At 46.8% G+C, this 15,909-nt stretch overlaps 1 protein-coding gene across 14 annotated transcripts in view; it reads left to right on the top strand.

Moving 5' to 3' along the window:
* The window catches only part of LOC102927333 (maestro heat-like repeat-containing protein family member 7), a 34,173-nt gene that overhangs the window by 12,665 nt on the left and 5,599 nt on the right, over window positions 1-15,909 (top strand). For all 14 annotated transcript variants that reach the window (XR_013043288.1, XR_013043287.1, XR_013043286.1 and 11 more), the window contains 7 exons: window positions 273-361; window positions 993-1,142; window positions 4,485-4,639; window positions 10,245-10,389; window positions 10,803-10,975; window positions 11,396-11,533; window positions 11,636-11,750. Coding sequence is in view for 11 of the 14 variants with exons in the window: in XM_076547483.1 (XP_076403598.1) it covers window positions 273-361; window positions 993-1,142; window positions 4,485-4,639; window positions 10,245-10,389; window positions 10,803-10,975; window positions 11,396-11,533; window positions 11,636-11,750 (965 nt within the window). In the remaining 3 variants the exon portion in view is untranslated. The remainder of the gene's footprint in view (window positions 1-272; window positions 362-992; window positions 1,143-4,484; window positions 4,640-10,244; window positions 10,390-10,802; window positions 10,976-11,395; window positions 11,534-11,635; window positions 11,751-15,909) is intronic.

Raw genomic sequence — 15,909 nt, 5'->3', positions numbered from 1 at the left:
GCTTCTTGTGATTCAGTGGGGTACACCTCTACTTAGCATGCAGGAATGTCTCAAGTCCACATCTTATCCTGGTACAGGAACAGGGGCCAGCTTGAGTCCAGAGCCACATCCTCCCTTCACCTCTCACTTGAATGCCAGGGAGCACCCCCTATTCTTTGGCTGTTTAGTCCATTTGTCTCTGTTGCTCTCAGAGGCCTGGAGGAGGGGTGGGAACCTGGGCTCCTTTTCCCCTGATAAGGCCTAGCCCCTCACTTGCTGTGTTTGGATTGAAGGTGTCAGACCGAAGACAGCGACCATCCTGAAGGATTTACAGAAGCATTTCCGTGGAAACTGGATGGCCAACATGCAGAATCTCACACTGGTAACCCAGATGCCCCCTGCGCATGGGATGCTCCGAGGGGGAGGGGGTCTGGGGGAGAGAAGAAGCTGGGTAGTAGATTCTAGAAATAACAATCCCAACAAACAGGAGTGTTTACAAAGTCCAAGTTCTCAGGGACGGTTGACTGAAGGTGTAAGCTGCACACTTGAGCTGTGTGAAGTGTGAGGTCACCAAGGGGATTTTCGAAAGAAGTGCTGATGTCTTCAAGCTCAGTCAACCCGGCAAGAGAGACAGGATTTATTCCTCCCTCTCTCTCCCTGGCCACATCCGCTGCCACCACACACCTGACTGCTCTGCCTCCTGAGTACCTAGTTCTTCAACCTGCCCACACCCCGCAGCCCCACAGCATTGTTCTGAGTCCCCCATCACCTCTTGCCTGGTCAATCCAACATCTTACTAAAGGCTCCATTTCAGCCATCTTTCTGCCATACATTTTCTATGTGCAGCCAGAAAAACGTTTAGAAACTTTGGAGTTCCCTCAAGTCACAGAGATGCTTCCCAGGCTGCCTCCTAACGGGACCCTGTCTGATGGGTCTCTGCAGACGCCAGGTGCTTGGGGGGGGGGCAGCCTTCAAATAGGATGCTGGAATGGAGAGATCCACTCTTCTTTCAGTTCTTCAGGAAATACCTGACCCCTGTAGAGAGAGCCGACGTGATCATGGTGGCCATGGAGGCCATGAACAGCGGCGACATGAATAATGTCATTGCAGCCTCGGAGATGTTAAATATGATTCTGAAGTACCCTCTTACAGAAGTTGCCAAGGTAGGTGTTGGAGGACACACTGCTTCAGTGTCTTTCTGTTCTGTTTTTTTTTTTTTTGGGGGGGGGGTCTTGCTCTATTTCCTAATCAACTTGAGCTTAAGGAATCCCAAGTCCCTTAACCCTGAAGAGAAAAACCTATACGGTGAGCTGTGTTTGCAACAGCGCAAAAGGTATTTTTGTGGGAAAGTGTGAAGTAGTGATGACCAGGCTCCTATCTCTATTAGAAGGAAAGAATTGGGTAGGGGTGGAAGTGTACTATGGACTCATAGACCGTGGTCACTCCTCCCACGTCCAGACATCATATATGGTTATGTGTATAGCTGCTCCTTCACGTAGGTAGAAAGATGCGTGGTCAAGGTCAAAGGTGACACAGGTATAGATATTAGAAACCAACCCAATGCCGGACAGAAACAACTTTAGGAAGGGAAGGTTTGCTTTGGTTCACAGTTCCGGAGGGGCGCAGTCTACCATGACAAGGAGGAGATGGCAGAGCATCTCTGTGCATGGCAGCAGGGGGATGTGGAGAAGGCTGTCCCCATGGCAGTGGACCAGGAAGCAGGGCAGGGTGCTGGAGGCAGGGGCCAGGCTGCTGCCTTCAGAGGCCTGCCCCTAGTGACATGTTTTCACTAGCTAGGTCACCTTAAAGGTTCCCCAGCCTTCCAAAATAGTGCTCTCAGCTGAGAAGCAAGTGTTCAAAGCATGAGCTTGTGAGGGCATTTCCGACTCATACACTAGTGACGTCGATGTAGGCAGGTATTCCTTTACTGACTGTGCCGTATACTAATGAAATGAAAATGCTGGAAGCTGAGAACACACCTAGCCCACCGAACAGCCTGGCTGTCTCCTCTTGCCGTCTGGAGGCTAACAAAACTGTAGCTCACTGGCACCAGTCAGCACCGAATGGTGTCCCACAGATCACTCTCCCCAGGAAGACGGAACTTGGAAGTATTATTTTTAAGGAATATGCATTGTAACGAGCTTTGTCTTTGGGGCCATCAACCAGCTCCCAAATCATGACATGGCGGAGACTTCTGATTCGTTATGAAAGCTCGGCCTTAGCTTAGGCTTGTCCCACTAGCTCTTACAACTTAAACCTCATCTACATTTCTCTTCATCTGTGTTTTGCCTTGGGACGTCTTACCTTTCTTTCCGTATGTCCTACTCTGTATCTGCTGCCTGCTGACTGCCTGGCTGGCCCTGCGTGTCTCCCTCTCTTTCTCCAGCGTTCTCTCCCCTCTTCTTCTCCTTCCTCAAGCCTTGATTCCTCCTCCTTCTTTATTCTCTCTGCCCACCAGCCCTGCCCATCCCTCTCCTGCCTAGCTATTCTAACTATTGGCCATTCAGCTTTTTACTTTTTTGTTTGTTTGTTTTTTGAGACAGGGTTTCTCCGTGTAGTTTTGGTGCCTGTCCTGGATCTCACTCTGTAGACCAGGCTGGCCTTGAACTCACAGAGATGCACCTGGCTCTGCCTCCCGAGCGCCTGGTCCTCTGTTCTTAATATAACTAGGACAGGATAGTCTGGCTTTAGCTGTTCTGGTTATCAAATCATTTTAAAAGACCGGTTTGATCCACCCTCTCTCTTGCTTGACACATCTCCTGTCAGCTTTCCTGGGTCCAAACCCTTTGTGGCTCTCTGGCCTGCAGGGCCATCACATGCCTCCAAGCACGCCGCTGATGGGCCTTTAGAGCTGCAGGGGCCTCTGGGGCCAACTGCTCAGCCTGGTGTTCAGAGTCTACTCTGGTGAACCTTGGGGCAGCCGGACTCCACTGTAAGCAGCATGGTCTTTGCATAATCAAGTGTGAATGCTGTACCTTAGAGCTATGCAAGGGAGACAGAGGGGAAAGACACTTGTCACCCCGTCCTATAAACTGTCCTTAAAATGTAGTTCGCCCCTGGTTTGTGTTCAATTCTCGGCATCCTGCAAAGAAACAGCTTTCTATCTTTTGTCATTTTTCTCCCATTACACCCAGGTATGGCATCTGTGGTTCATGGCATGAGCCAGTGACGAGACTACGCCATGTCATACCCAAACTTCAACCTAGACAGCTTTTTGTTTTTTCTTTAAGCATAGCTTTTTATTTGTACACTGTTTACCTGCTTGCTTAAAAAGAATTAAGATCAGACTGGACAGACGGCTCAGTGGTTAAGGACATATGCTGCTCTTCCAGAGGACCCAAGTTCAGTTCCCAGTGTCTGTGTGGAGCAGCTCATACATGTCATCCCAGCTCCAGGGGGTCCTTTGCTTTTAGACTTCACAGTCACTACACCACACACACACACACACACACACACACACACACACACACACACACTTAATATAAAATAATGAGGAAAGGCTCAAAGAAGCCATAAGCCATGGAGAGGGAAGTTTCTGGACTTCTCATTTGACAGGTAGCCCAGTGGTTCTCAACCTTCCTAATGCTGCGGCCCTTTAATACAGTTGTGTGGATCCACAACCATGAAATTATCTATTTTTTTCTGAGACAGGGTTTCTTCCTGTAGTTTTGGTGCCTGTCCTGGATCTTGCTCTGTAGACCAGGCTGGCCTTGAACTCACAGAGATCCATCCGCCTGCCTCTACCTCCCGAGTGCTGGGATTAAAGGCGTGTGCCACCGCCACCTGACCATGAAATTATTTTTGTTGCTACTTTCTAACTGTAATTTTGCTCCTGTTGCATATAGTCATGTAAACACCCCGTCATGCAGGATATCGGCTATGGGACCGCCGTGAAAGGGTCACTCAGCTGCCAAAGGGGTCGCAACCCACAGGTTGAGAAGCACTGTTCTAGCCAAGGCAGATGTGCTAACTCAGATGCCGAGGGAGATAAAATGATCCCTCTTGTTTTCTAAGTGAGGACACAGAACTCAGGGAAAGACAAAAGTCATCCTCTAAGTCACAAAGGTAACTTTGAAAGTGACATTCAAATCCAAGTGGTATGGTGACTCTCATACTATTCACCATGCAGCAGCCTCAGCTCCACACACACCGAAGAACTAGGCGCTCCTTCCTTCCACGGTGGTCTTTTGAGGCAACAGTCACGTGCCCCTGTCTTCCATTTCCAGAGTCATCCTTCCTTCATTCTTCATGCCGTGTGCTCCAGACCTCCATAGCTGCTTTCTCTCTGGCCCTCTGAAGGTCTGGAGGCCACAGGTCCACAGTCCTCTGGGAGCTGCTGGTCCGGGCAGAGTGCAGCCGGACAGGGATGTGTTTGATCCTGACACTGTGGGCTGTCTGTAGCCCCCACACTTTAAATGATGACCTGTGACTCCAGCTCAGCTGGTGTTGCTGTAAAAAAACAAACACACACAAAAAAAACCAACCTTCCCTCCCTGTTCTTTCAGGTGCCAGAAATCATCCAGTTAATTTACTACTACGTAGACAGCGTGACCGAGGAAGTCGCCCAGGATGTCATAAAGAAGGTCTTCCAATTGCTGGTCCAGTCTCACACAGATGAGGTTATCCTGACGCTGTTCAAGATAGAGGACCGGTCACTAAGGTTACCCATTCCATCAGCTACCAATTTACAAGCCACTGGTTGTCCTTTTATTAGCATATTAGTGTGTGCATGTTCATGTTCAAGCGTGTTTACACGTGTGTGCAGATTTATACACACGTGTGTGGAGGCTAGAGATGATGTCAGGTGTCTTCCTTAGCCATATTTCATCTTGTTTTTTGGAGACGAAGTTTCTCCCTGAACTTGGAGTGCACCAGTTCAGCTCCAGGGACCTGGCTCTCTGCCTCCCCAGTGCTGGGGTTATGGACATATGCTGCTGCACGCCACTTACATGGATGCTGGAGCTCCAAATGCATCTCCCCAGCCCCCAGCTTGTTCTTTTTTTTTTTTTTTGGTTTTTCGAGACAGGGTTTCTCTGTGTAGCTTTGCGCCTTTCCTGGAGCTCACTTGGTAGCCCAGGCTGGCCTCGAACTCACAGAGATCCGCCTGGCTCTGCCTCCCGAGTGCTGGGATTAAAGGCGTGCGCCACCAACGCCCAGCTCAGCTTGTTCTTAAAATGTATTTAATATTGAATATTTTCTCATTTATTTGGAGCAAAGTGACTCTAAGAGCTGTCTGCCTTACTGCAGAAAATCTTGGAAGCATGTAAGATTTAGAAAAGGCAAAGCAGTCGGGCGGTGGTGGCGCACGCCTTTAATCCCAGCACTCGGGAGGCAGAGCCAGGCGGATCTCTGTGAGTTCGAGGCCAGCCTGGACTACCAAGTGAGTTCCAGGAAAGGTGCAAAGGCACACAGAGAAACCCTGTCTTGAAAAACAAAACAAAAACAAAAAGAAAAGGCAAAGCAAAAAAAAAAAAATGTGTTAAGTTTCAGCCAATAGCACCTTCTATTATCATTTGGGTATAATTTATGATTTGTCTACCTTCTGAAAGCAGCTTTTTAAAAAACATTATATTAATATATGTATGCTATGTTATATAACATATGTGTATTATATGGTATAGAATATATGTTATATATATGTATTTATTATAGACAATATATGTATAATTATGTCCATACTATATTTACCAATTTGTGTTTTTTTCATTTAATGTTTTGTTACAGAATTTCCTGTTATATCCCTTTAATAAGTAAAATTTTAATGGCTTCTTGATCTTACATTGTAAGGTTATACTATGCTATAATTTTCTTTTTTAAATAAAAAGTAAAAGCAGGTGGCACAAGCCTTTAATCCCAGCACTTGGGAGGCAGAGGAAGGTGGATCTCTGTGAGTTTGAGGCCAGTCTGGTCTACAGAGCGAGATCTAGGACAGCCAGGGCTATACAGAGAAACCCTGTCTCGAAAAACAAACAAACAAGCAAAGTTAATATACATGTAGCGAATTCACCTTTTTAACATATAGTTATATGAATTCTATATAAAGGTTTGGTCACAATAGTAATCACCACAACCATGAAGGCATGTCCATGACCATCCCCCACCCCCAATTCCCTGGGCTGCCTTTCTAGGGCCAGCCCCTTCCTGTACCCTCAGCTGCTGGCAGCCGCTGGTCTGTCTTCTATCCCCATCATTTTTCCTTCTCTAGAGTGTCCTGTCTCTACAACCACATAATATGTGGATGACTTAGCAGGTCTAGTTACTGCCACTAAGGCTGATGACCCATGTTCAAACCCTGGGACCCACATGGTATAAGGAAAAACAGATTCCCACAAGTTGTCTTTTTTTTTTTTTTTTTAATTTAATTAAATTTTGGGAGTATGGATGTTTTGTCTGTATGCATGTCTGGGCACCATGTGCGTGCTCGGTACCAGCAAAGGCCAGAAGAAGGTGTTAGATTCCCTGGAACTGGAATTCAGATGGTTGTGAGCTGCCATGTGGGTACTGCAGATCGAACCCAGGTATTCTGGAAGAGCAACCAGTGTTTTTAACTGCTGAGTCATCTCTTTAGCACCGCAAGTTGTCTTTTAACCTCCCTCCCACACTGTATTTTTAATTTTTAGTTATATGTATATGTACATGTCTGTATGTGAGTTTGTGCACGTGAGTGTCTCCCTTAGGGAGATGGTGGGGTTTGTGTTGGCTCGAACCCAGAGCTGGGGGAGTCCTTCGCTTGTTGCCTCTGAAGGATCCCTTCGAAGGTCCTTTAAGCTGTCTGCATTGATACATAGCACAGTTGTCAGGGTGATAAAGCGGATAAAAAAAGAGCCAGAAAACAACCACAGGGAGGTACCAGGCTGTGGTCCGGCGGCGGTGGCCTTACAAGGTTTGTACAAGGCCCTGGCGGTTGATCCCAGCATTGCAGACACAAGCTAAAATAACAAGACAAGCTCTCGACAGCAGCAGAGATGTCCTCCTTACCCGACCCACCAAGTCCCATATCTTCGTGTTCCGGCTGGACCGCTTCCCCTCTGCAGCTCTGCCAGTCACCAGACAGGGTGTGGAGAGAACAAAGAAGAAGGACCCACTCACGCTGTCTGACTCACAGGGTCCCGTTTTCCCACTGCTCCGGGGAGACGGGATTTCACCCAGCGGTTCTGTTGCCTGTGTCCGGTGCACAGTTTTGCTCGGGGTCGTGTGTAGGTCAAAGCTGGGAGATAAAAGAGAAAAAACAAAATCTGGATTGCTTACTCAATGGATTGGTTTTCTGAATTTTGGCTTCAGTTTCCAATCTGCCTGTTCTTATTCATCTTTCAGGGGCTAATCCAGTTCAGGTTTTGTAAATTAGATCGAGAGAGTTGATAGCATTATTCAAGGCTTCTGTTTCCTCACTGATCTCCGTCTGTGTATCTGTCAGTCACTGAGAAAGGGGTGAACAAGTGTTTTCCAGTGTTTGTAGTTCTAACCAGTGGGAGAGCAAGGCTAACGTGGGCCTGCTCACTCGTGGTGGACAGCAGAAACTGAAATTGCTTATTATTAATTTCTAATAAATGTTCTTATCATGGTGAGGAAGTTTCTACTTTATAATGCTAATTACAAAAAAAAAAAACCCAAGACAAGAATCAACTTTAAATTTCACCAAATATCCAATGACATACCAGTACAGATCTTTTAACAATTTAGTCTCCAAGTGTTAGATATTTTGATCAATTACTTCTCTTTAAATAATGATTAGGGAACATGATCTTAAAAATCTCCTTTTTAGATTTAGATTTTTAATGCCTATTAATTAATTACTAGGATTAATAAAATATGGTTGAATCAATTTTGATGTATGTTGGATGGATATTTAAAATTAAAATTTGTTTTCTACTACATGCAAAATTATTATACAAGACTGGTTACAAATGTGTTAGTAAATCGTCTACATGTGAATGTATTTATATTTATTTAATCGGTTAAGTTCTTGATACTGTGTTGCTAGGTTTCATGCAGTTTGTTGGAGCTGGGTATCGGGCCGCTCAGGTTGTTTGTGGAATTTCATCATGCGATTGTCTCACACTATCCATTCTTTTGCTGATAGCCATTTGTCATCAGTGTTTGCTGTGACTCTGGTGCCCTTGCAACATTCTTATGCTGACACTGTTTAGATTTATTGGGTTTGGGCGGGAGAGGTGCCTTCTCTTCTCTGCACCCCATGCTTTCCTTGTGAGACAGGTTTTCTTCTCCCTGGAAGTCTGTCCTTTAGTTACCCTCTAGTAAGAATCTGTCCATCACCCACCCTTGTGTTCATTCAGGAAGTCTTCCTTAAAGACAAGAGACTTTCTGTGAAACCTGTAGGCTGACGGTTTCTTGCTGTGCAACCTTGGAAGGCCTGATCTCTCGTCTTCCGCTACCCACTGGTGCCGGTAGGAAGTAGCGGTCAGTCTAACTGCCATCCTCGGTGACTGGCCATTCGTCACTTTGCCTTTGTCCCTAGAGCGCATCTTGTGCCATGTTGCCAGCAGTGGACTTCTCCTCTTCTTGAAACATACTATTATTATTATTATTATTATTATTATTGTTTGGTGTGTGTATGTGTGTGGGGGTGAGTGTATATGTGCATGTGTGTGCTGTGTAGTGTATATGGTGTGTGTGAGTATGTGAGTATATGTGTGATATGCTTGCGTGCGTGCGTGCGTGCGTGCGTGTGTGTGTGTGTGTGTGTGTGTGTGTGTGTGTGTGTGTGTGTAGTCCAGAGGACAACTTGTCAGATTGCAGGGTTGGTTTTCTCCTTTCACATTGTGGGTCCTGGGGACAGAAATCAGCTTGTCAGGTTTGGGGCACGCACCTTTACCAGCTGAGCAATCGCACCAGCCCCAAAGTCTTTCTTTGCCTCTTATCGACTTTCTTTCATTTACTTGTTGCTCTTTGTTTCTTTCCTTCTTTCTTTTTTTTTTGTTTGAGACAGGGTCTACTCTGGCTGTCCCAGAACTTAGTATGTAGACCAGGTTGGTCTTGAACTCACAGAGATCCACCTGACTCTGCCTCTTGAGTGCTGGGTTTCAAGGCATGTGCTATGACTCCTGGATTTTCTGACGTTTTCAAAACGTCCCAGATGACTTCTGGAGGATATTAAATAAGAGTTGATTAAAACTTTATTGTCAGGCAGTGGTGGTGCACGCCTTTAATCCCAGCACTTGGGAGGCAGAGGCAGCTGGAGCTTTGTGAGTTTGAGGCCAGCCTGGTCTACAGAGTGAGTTCTAGGGCAGCCCAGGGCTGTTACACAGAGAAACCCAGTCTCAAAAAACCAAACAACAACAATAGCAAAGCAAAAAAACCAAAAAAACAAACAAAAAAAAAAACCACTTTATTATTTGTAGAAAACATTTTTTCATACATTTACTTTTGTTTTGCATGTGGTTTTGTTAGATCCAGATGTGGAAAGATATGCTAGGTAAAAAAAAAAAAAAAGAACAAAAAACAAACATCTGTGCATCTCTACAGAGGACAGCATGAGGCTGAATAGGTGCTGTGAAAGGAAGCCATCAGCCCTGGCTTCAAAGTGACATGATTGTATTGGGCATTCCAGGAGGGGTCTGGAAGATTTCTTTTTCTTTCTCCTTTCCTTCCTTCCTTCTTTCCTTCCTTCCTTCCTTCCTTCCTTCCTTCCTTCCTTCCTTCCTTCCTTCCTTCCTTCCTTCCTTCCTTCCCTCCTTTCTTCTTCCTCCTCCTCCTTCTCCTCCTTCTTCTTTGGTGATGATGGGGGGTCTTGGCATCAAACTACCTATTTGGTTAAGGATGACTATGAACTCCTGATCTTCCCGCCTCCACTTCCCAAGTGGTACATGAACAACCACACCAAATTAGTAGTGATTGGGACTGACTGAACCTAGGATCACGTGTACCAGGCAAGCATGAAATCAGCTGAGCTGCAACCTAGTGAAAACACTGAGCTTCAGTGTTGGCGACAGAAAGGAGAACTTAGATAAGGCCACACAGTGAGGACTTGACATGATGCTCTCAAGGGCACTCCACAAGCTTTGGTCTTAGATGTTTTCAGGCCCATAGGCTAAGTGAACATTTTCCTATTTGTCTATATACAATGAAACATAGAGCAGGGAAGTGTGGAGGTGATGAAATAGTAAAAACAATGAAGAGAGAAGTGCCTGGGTAGGATGAAAGCAGAGAGCTAGCCTGGGCTAAGGAGCTGAGAGCCCTTCTGGAAAGCACTGGAGAACAGCTGGAAATGGGTTGCCTGGAACTGCTGGTGGTTTCTGTCTCTACAGGGGCACACACAGATCCTGGGAAATCCTGGCTTCCTTTCCAAAAAGCTACCAAGTAATCATGGAGTATCTACTGCAGAGGCTGATTTCCCCCCAGACACCCAAGGACCAGGAGACCGGCCATGAAACAGAGCTCTCAACATCGATTGTATGGAGGGGCAGGTGGAGGGGCTGGGAGCTGGGAAGGGAACCACACTGGGGTTTCTGCTGGGCTAGCTTGGGTTCTAGGGACCAGTAGCAGAGTCTCCAGGATGGGTTAGAAGGAGGGTTTCCAACCAATTGACTTGCCTTGAACAGAAAAATCGGATTCTAGTTTTGAGTATGGGGGTGCAGGCAGGTGAGACAACCCCCTCCCCCTCAGGCCTGCTCAAGGACACTGAGAGGCTAAAGCAGAACCCACAGTTACAAGAGCACATAAAGGCATTCTGGAAGCAGCCTGGCGTAATTACGTTCCGTCTTCACTCGCCGGCCACATCAGGGATGGCACTGGTCAGGCCTCCCTGGGTGACAGGAACTATGGGTGGCAGTAGAGATGATGACCTCCTGCTCTCCTCACTCCAGGTCACCAGGGCCATCCATGAGCTGCTGCTGGTGCCAAGCCAGCGCTCGGAGGTGCAAACCGTCTTCGCCTCCCTGTTCGTGGCCCTGCTTTTCCAAATCTCTTTCCTGGTGACTAACCGGAGCACTCTGGGCCAGGACAAGCCGCACGAAACTGAATGTGTGAACCTTGTGAGGTACCTTGGGCCCTGGGCCGGTGTGCTAGGGACTATGATCTGCATACCAGCAGCTTGGCACCCTCGATAACTTGGCCCTTCCGAATCCTCCGCGTGTAGACTCAAGACACCTCCCTAGACGTTCTTGAAAAGACTCTTTTAGGTGGTCGCCCAGGTGGATGCGGTTTCTGCACTAGAATAAAATCAAAACAAGACTGCCGGACCACGGACCCGGATTCCATTTCCCCAGCCTCTGCAGGCTTCCCGTGCCACCTGGGAGACCCCCACAAACCCTTGTTTGCTTCAGTTGTGAGATGCACTTGGTCTGTAGCCATTCCCTGGCCAGGTTCATAACTCATAGGATGGGAGGGACTCCCGCGTGGGGGTAGGAGGTCAGGGGTGTGGCTGGAATTGACTCCCTGCCTCCGGCTCTGTCTTCAGTTCTTCTGTGAAGGCCTTGAAGACCTTACTGCGAAGCTCCGGGTACTTAGATCACATGTCTTATATTCAGACACTTAGGGGCTGGGAACTGCTTGTCAATCCTGAAAGGCACTATTATGGAGTCACTATGCTGGCCAGGTAAGCTGCCTCCAGTCCCCGGGTGGGGGACCTCCTACGTCTTTGGTCCTCTCCTATGGCTCAGAATATGTTCTTATTTTGAGCACCCTATTGTTATCGCAGGTCCCTGGTCATCAAGAACTGTTGGCACAATCGCCCTGTCTTCCGCTTCCTCATCAGGACCCTCGAGGACCCAGCCTGTGTCAATCACTTCACAGCCCTGGTGTTCCTGACGGAGGTGAGTAGGGTAGGGGGCCAGAGGGCAGTGGGGACAACTTCCTGGGAAGCAAGTGTAGCCAGGGGACTCCTCTAGAAGGTTCCTGGGGAAGAGAAGTGGCCTGGTTTACCCCTGCCCACAGAACGGGCTGGGGAGCATGGGTAAGAATTCCTCGTTAGGTTTCCATGAGTCATAAGCCTTTATCCTCCAATCTCAAGGCTTCGACTCTGCTCTGACCTTGTGGAGCACTACTTTTCTGTCCTACAGTTACTTCAGCTTTGACTAGACACCCTGAGGCCCTCCATAATTCAGTCATCAGAGAGGGAAAAATGTGTCGAAAATTAATAAATATATATAAATTTATAAAACCATTAATTTTTACAGTGCTAAAGAGGACTACTTTCATGCCTTTGTCTGTATGAAGGTGTGTGTGTGTGTAAGGTTAACTTATCCTCTGATATTCTGTGTGCTGTTCTTTTCATTGCATTTTTTGTTTTTAAGTTAACTTTTTAGTCAGTATACAGAAAATGAGTTTCACTGTGACATTTTCATGCCTATACAACATTGTGATTTTGTTCTTATTCATCTCCTCCACTATCTCTGGATTCTCCCACACCACCCCCTTTTGGAGACAGAGTCTCACTATGTAGCCCCGGGCCGGCCTGGAACTTTCTGTGTAGATCAGGCTAGCCTCAAACTCACAGAGATGCATTTGCTTCTGTGCTAGGATTAAAGGTGTGCTCCACCATGCCCAGCCTCTTCCCCCGTCGCTTGTCTCCTCTGCCTTCATTGTATGTTTTTCATAAAACTCTAATGGTGACGCGTGTTTCACACAAATGTGTTCCATGATGGAGAGAGTATTCCGTTTCTAATTTGACACAAGTGTAAACAACCCTGCAAACAAACACCTCTGTGTGAAATAACACTGTAAATTATTGCCTTAAATATGGACCATAAAAAGTGGAAATATGAGTTCCAGACGTGTAAGTGGCTTCTGTGACTTTCGATACTGATGCCCAAGTGTTTTCCAGTAAAGTTGTGTCATTTTATGCTTCCACCAGCAGGGTTCGGGTAGGTTTTTGAGGTCTGCCTTACCATAGTCTTAAATTAGCTTCTTTGAAAATGCAAGCTACCTGATTTTGAAAGCTATTACATTTGTGTGTGTGTGTGTGTGTGTGTGTGTGTGTGTGTGTGTGTGTGTGTGTATGCAACCACACACATGTGGAGATCAGAAAACAGTGTGCATGAGTCAGTTCTGTCCTTCCCCCAGGTGGGTCCCAGGGATGTAGCTGGAAGTTTCTCTGGTCCTGCCCAGCCCTGTAGTCAGGACAAATCTCTCCCACCCACACCCCACAGCCTCTTGGTCCTAAGTAAATACACAGAGGCTTACATTACTTACAAACTATATGGTCTATGGCTCAGGCGTCTTGCTAGCTAGCTCTTATAACTTAACTCATTTCGATTAATCTATATGTTGCCACGTGGCCATGGCGTTACCGGTCTGCAGGCGTCTTGCTCCTTCGGCAGTGGGCCGGCATCCTCCCCTCTTCTGTCCTCCTTCTCTCTGTCTCTCTGCTTGGATTTCCCACCTGGCTGCAAGCTTTATTGCCATAGGCCAAAACAGCTTCATTTATTATCCAACAGGAGCGGCACATATTCACAGTATACAGGAAGACATCCCACAACGTGGGGATTGGGCTCAGGTCTCAGGCTTGACAGCAAACGCCTTTATCCATTCATCTATCTCACTAATCCAAACCTACCTAATTAGAAAAAAAAAAAAAGGAAGAAGTGGGTTACTTTTGAATGCCAACAGAAGATAATACAATAGCAATAACACTGGGACATACACAGTGATCTTCATTCTGAGAAGCTAGCAGGCACTTGCTAAGCATGCTAAGGATTCTCTTGGAGGATGCCGAGGCCTGACTAGCTGGGGGTGCATTTATGCAGTGGCTCTCAGGCCTTGGTGTAATCACCGCACTGAGGATGCTGTTCCAAAGACAGAGTCCTGGGTCCTTACCCCAGAGGCTTGGGGTCAGTTGACCTAGGCTAAGCCCAGGAGCCTTCATTTTCTAAAAGCCCTCTGCTGGCTGTTGTGGGGCAGGTAGTCTTTGGGCTTTGAGGAACAGCACAGGAGACTAGCCTACAAGCCAGAGGGCCACTTTTCTAGAGCAGCAGTTTTTTTTTTTTTGGTTTTTTGAGACAGGGTTTCTCTGTGTAGCTTTGCGCCTTTCCTGGAACTCACTTGGTAGCCCAGGCTGGCCTTGAACTCACAGAGATCCGCCTGGCTCTGCCTCCCGAGTGCTGGGATTAAAGGCGTGTACCACCACCGCCCGGCTTAGAGCAGCAGTTTTGAACCCCTGCTGCATACTAGAAGCCTCTAGGGCAGCAGTTCTCAACCTGTGGGTCGCAAACCCCCAAAGGGGTCAAATATCAGATATTTACTTTATGATTTATAACAGTAGCAAATTACAGTTATGAAGCAGCGACATAAATAAATTTTATGGTTGGAGGGGGGCGGGTCACCACAACGTGAGGAACTGTATTTAAGGATTGCAGCATTAGGAAGGCTGAGAGCCACTGGTCTGGGAGATGCTAGGCCTCACACCACATTTTTCTGCTACTGGGTGCCTTCTTCTTCAGAACCACCCTGGGGTGGGATGCAGGAATTAGTTTGCTCTAAGCTCCCATTACGGCTGTGATCTAGGCACAGCTGGTATTGAGGAACATTCTAGAAGTTTTCTCAAATGCTGATGGCCCGCTGAACAGAGTAGATACCCACATAAGCACTTGATCAGTCACCACCCTCACTGGAGCTTCAGGCTGCTGTGGAGTTAGCATGTGTGGCGTAGGGCATTTGGGTACCGAGATGGGTGAAGCCCATTGTCAGCAACTGGAGGGGAACTCTGACAGTCTGAACGTGGGGAACCAACGGGGTTCAGGTACCAGCTAAGAAAGTGGGCCAGATCTGTAGGTGAGAGACCATGGCTGTGAACACTCAGGAACATTTTGCAGTCCCTTAAAACTCCTTGTTCAGGGCTGGAGAGGTGGCTCAGTGGTTAAGAGCATGGGCTGCTCTTCCAGAGGACCTGGGTTCAATTCCCAGCAACCACAACAGTCTGTAACTCCAGTTCCAGGGGATCTGATACCCTCACATAGACTCACATGCAGGCAAAACACTAATGCACATGAAATAAAACAAAGCCTCCTGGCTCACTGTTCCCTCCATCCACAGGCAGTCACAGGCAGAGGGATTTAAAACAGACGGGGCTGTGCAATTTAAATCAGAGTATTTAAGAAACTGAGCCCAGGCACTTTAATTCGTAGAGGATAAAACTTGGGCTCAGAGAATTTAAGATATTTGCTCAGCTAGTGAGTAAATAATGATAGATCTGCCTTGATGGCCTGACAAGAACAGGAAGACATCTTTGCCTTGAGGACAGACAGACAGATACACACACACACACACACAGACATGCACACATAGACACAGGCGTACACAGAGACACACATGCACACACACAGACATATACACATACACATGCACACACACGCACATATACACACACAGCACACACACTCCTCTGTCCTCTGGGAATCCTTTCCCTCTATTTTGCCCATTATCCTATTGAATTGTTTGACTTCTAATCTAAAGACTTAGGATTCATGAAGTTCTCTTTATCTTCAAGTCTAGCTCAGTCAAGTTCTGCCTTCTTTGTAAACTTGCATTCATGATGCTTTGTAGCTACTTTCAACCTGCGGTGTGTTGTTCTTTCCCTGGAATATTCTCCAGGCAGTTCATGGTCATGTCTTTTTATTTATTTATTTATTTATTTATTTATTTATTTATTTATTTATTTGTTTGTTTGTTTGTTTTTGTTTTTTTGAGACAGAGTTTCTCTGTGTAGCATTGGCGCCTATCCTGGAACTCACTCTGTATAGCCCAGGCTGGCCTCAAACTCACAGAGACCTGCCTGCCTCTGCCTCCCAAGTGCTGGGATTAAAGGCCTGCACCACCACGCCCGGTCTTTTAAAATATTTTTAATTAATTTTTCATGCAACCACAGATTCCCCCTCTCATCCCTCCTCCCACTCTCCTTACCCCATGATCATGTCTTTAAAGGCTCCCACCCTAGGATCTGTGATGGCTGAACAAGTTTCTCATTGCTATCTCCCA

Source organism: Peromyscus maniculatus, chromosome 11, assembly GCF_049852395.1.
Source record: "Peromyscus maniculatus bairdii isolate BWxNUB_F1_BW_parent chromosome 11, HU_Pman_BW_mat_3.1, whole genome shotgun sequence".
Taxonomy (NCBI): Eukaryota; Metazoa; Chordata; class Mammalia; order Rodentia; family Cricetidae; genus Peromyscus; species Peromyscus maniculatus.
Note: the sequence above shows the minus strand (reverse complement) of the source record. Positions and strands in the feature narration are given on the sequence as shown.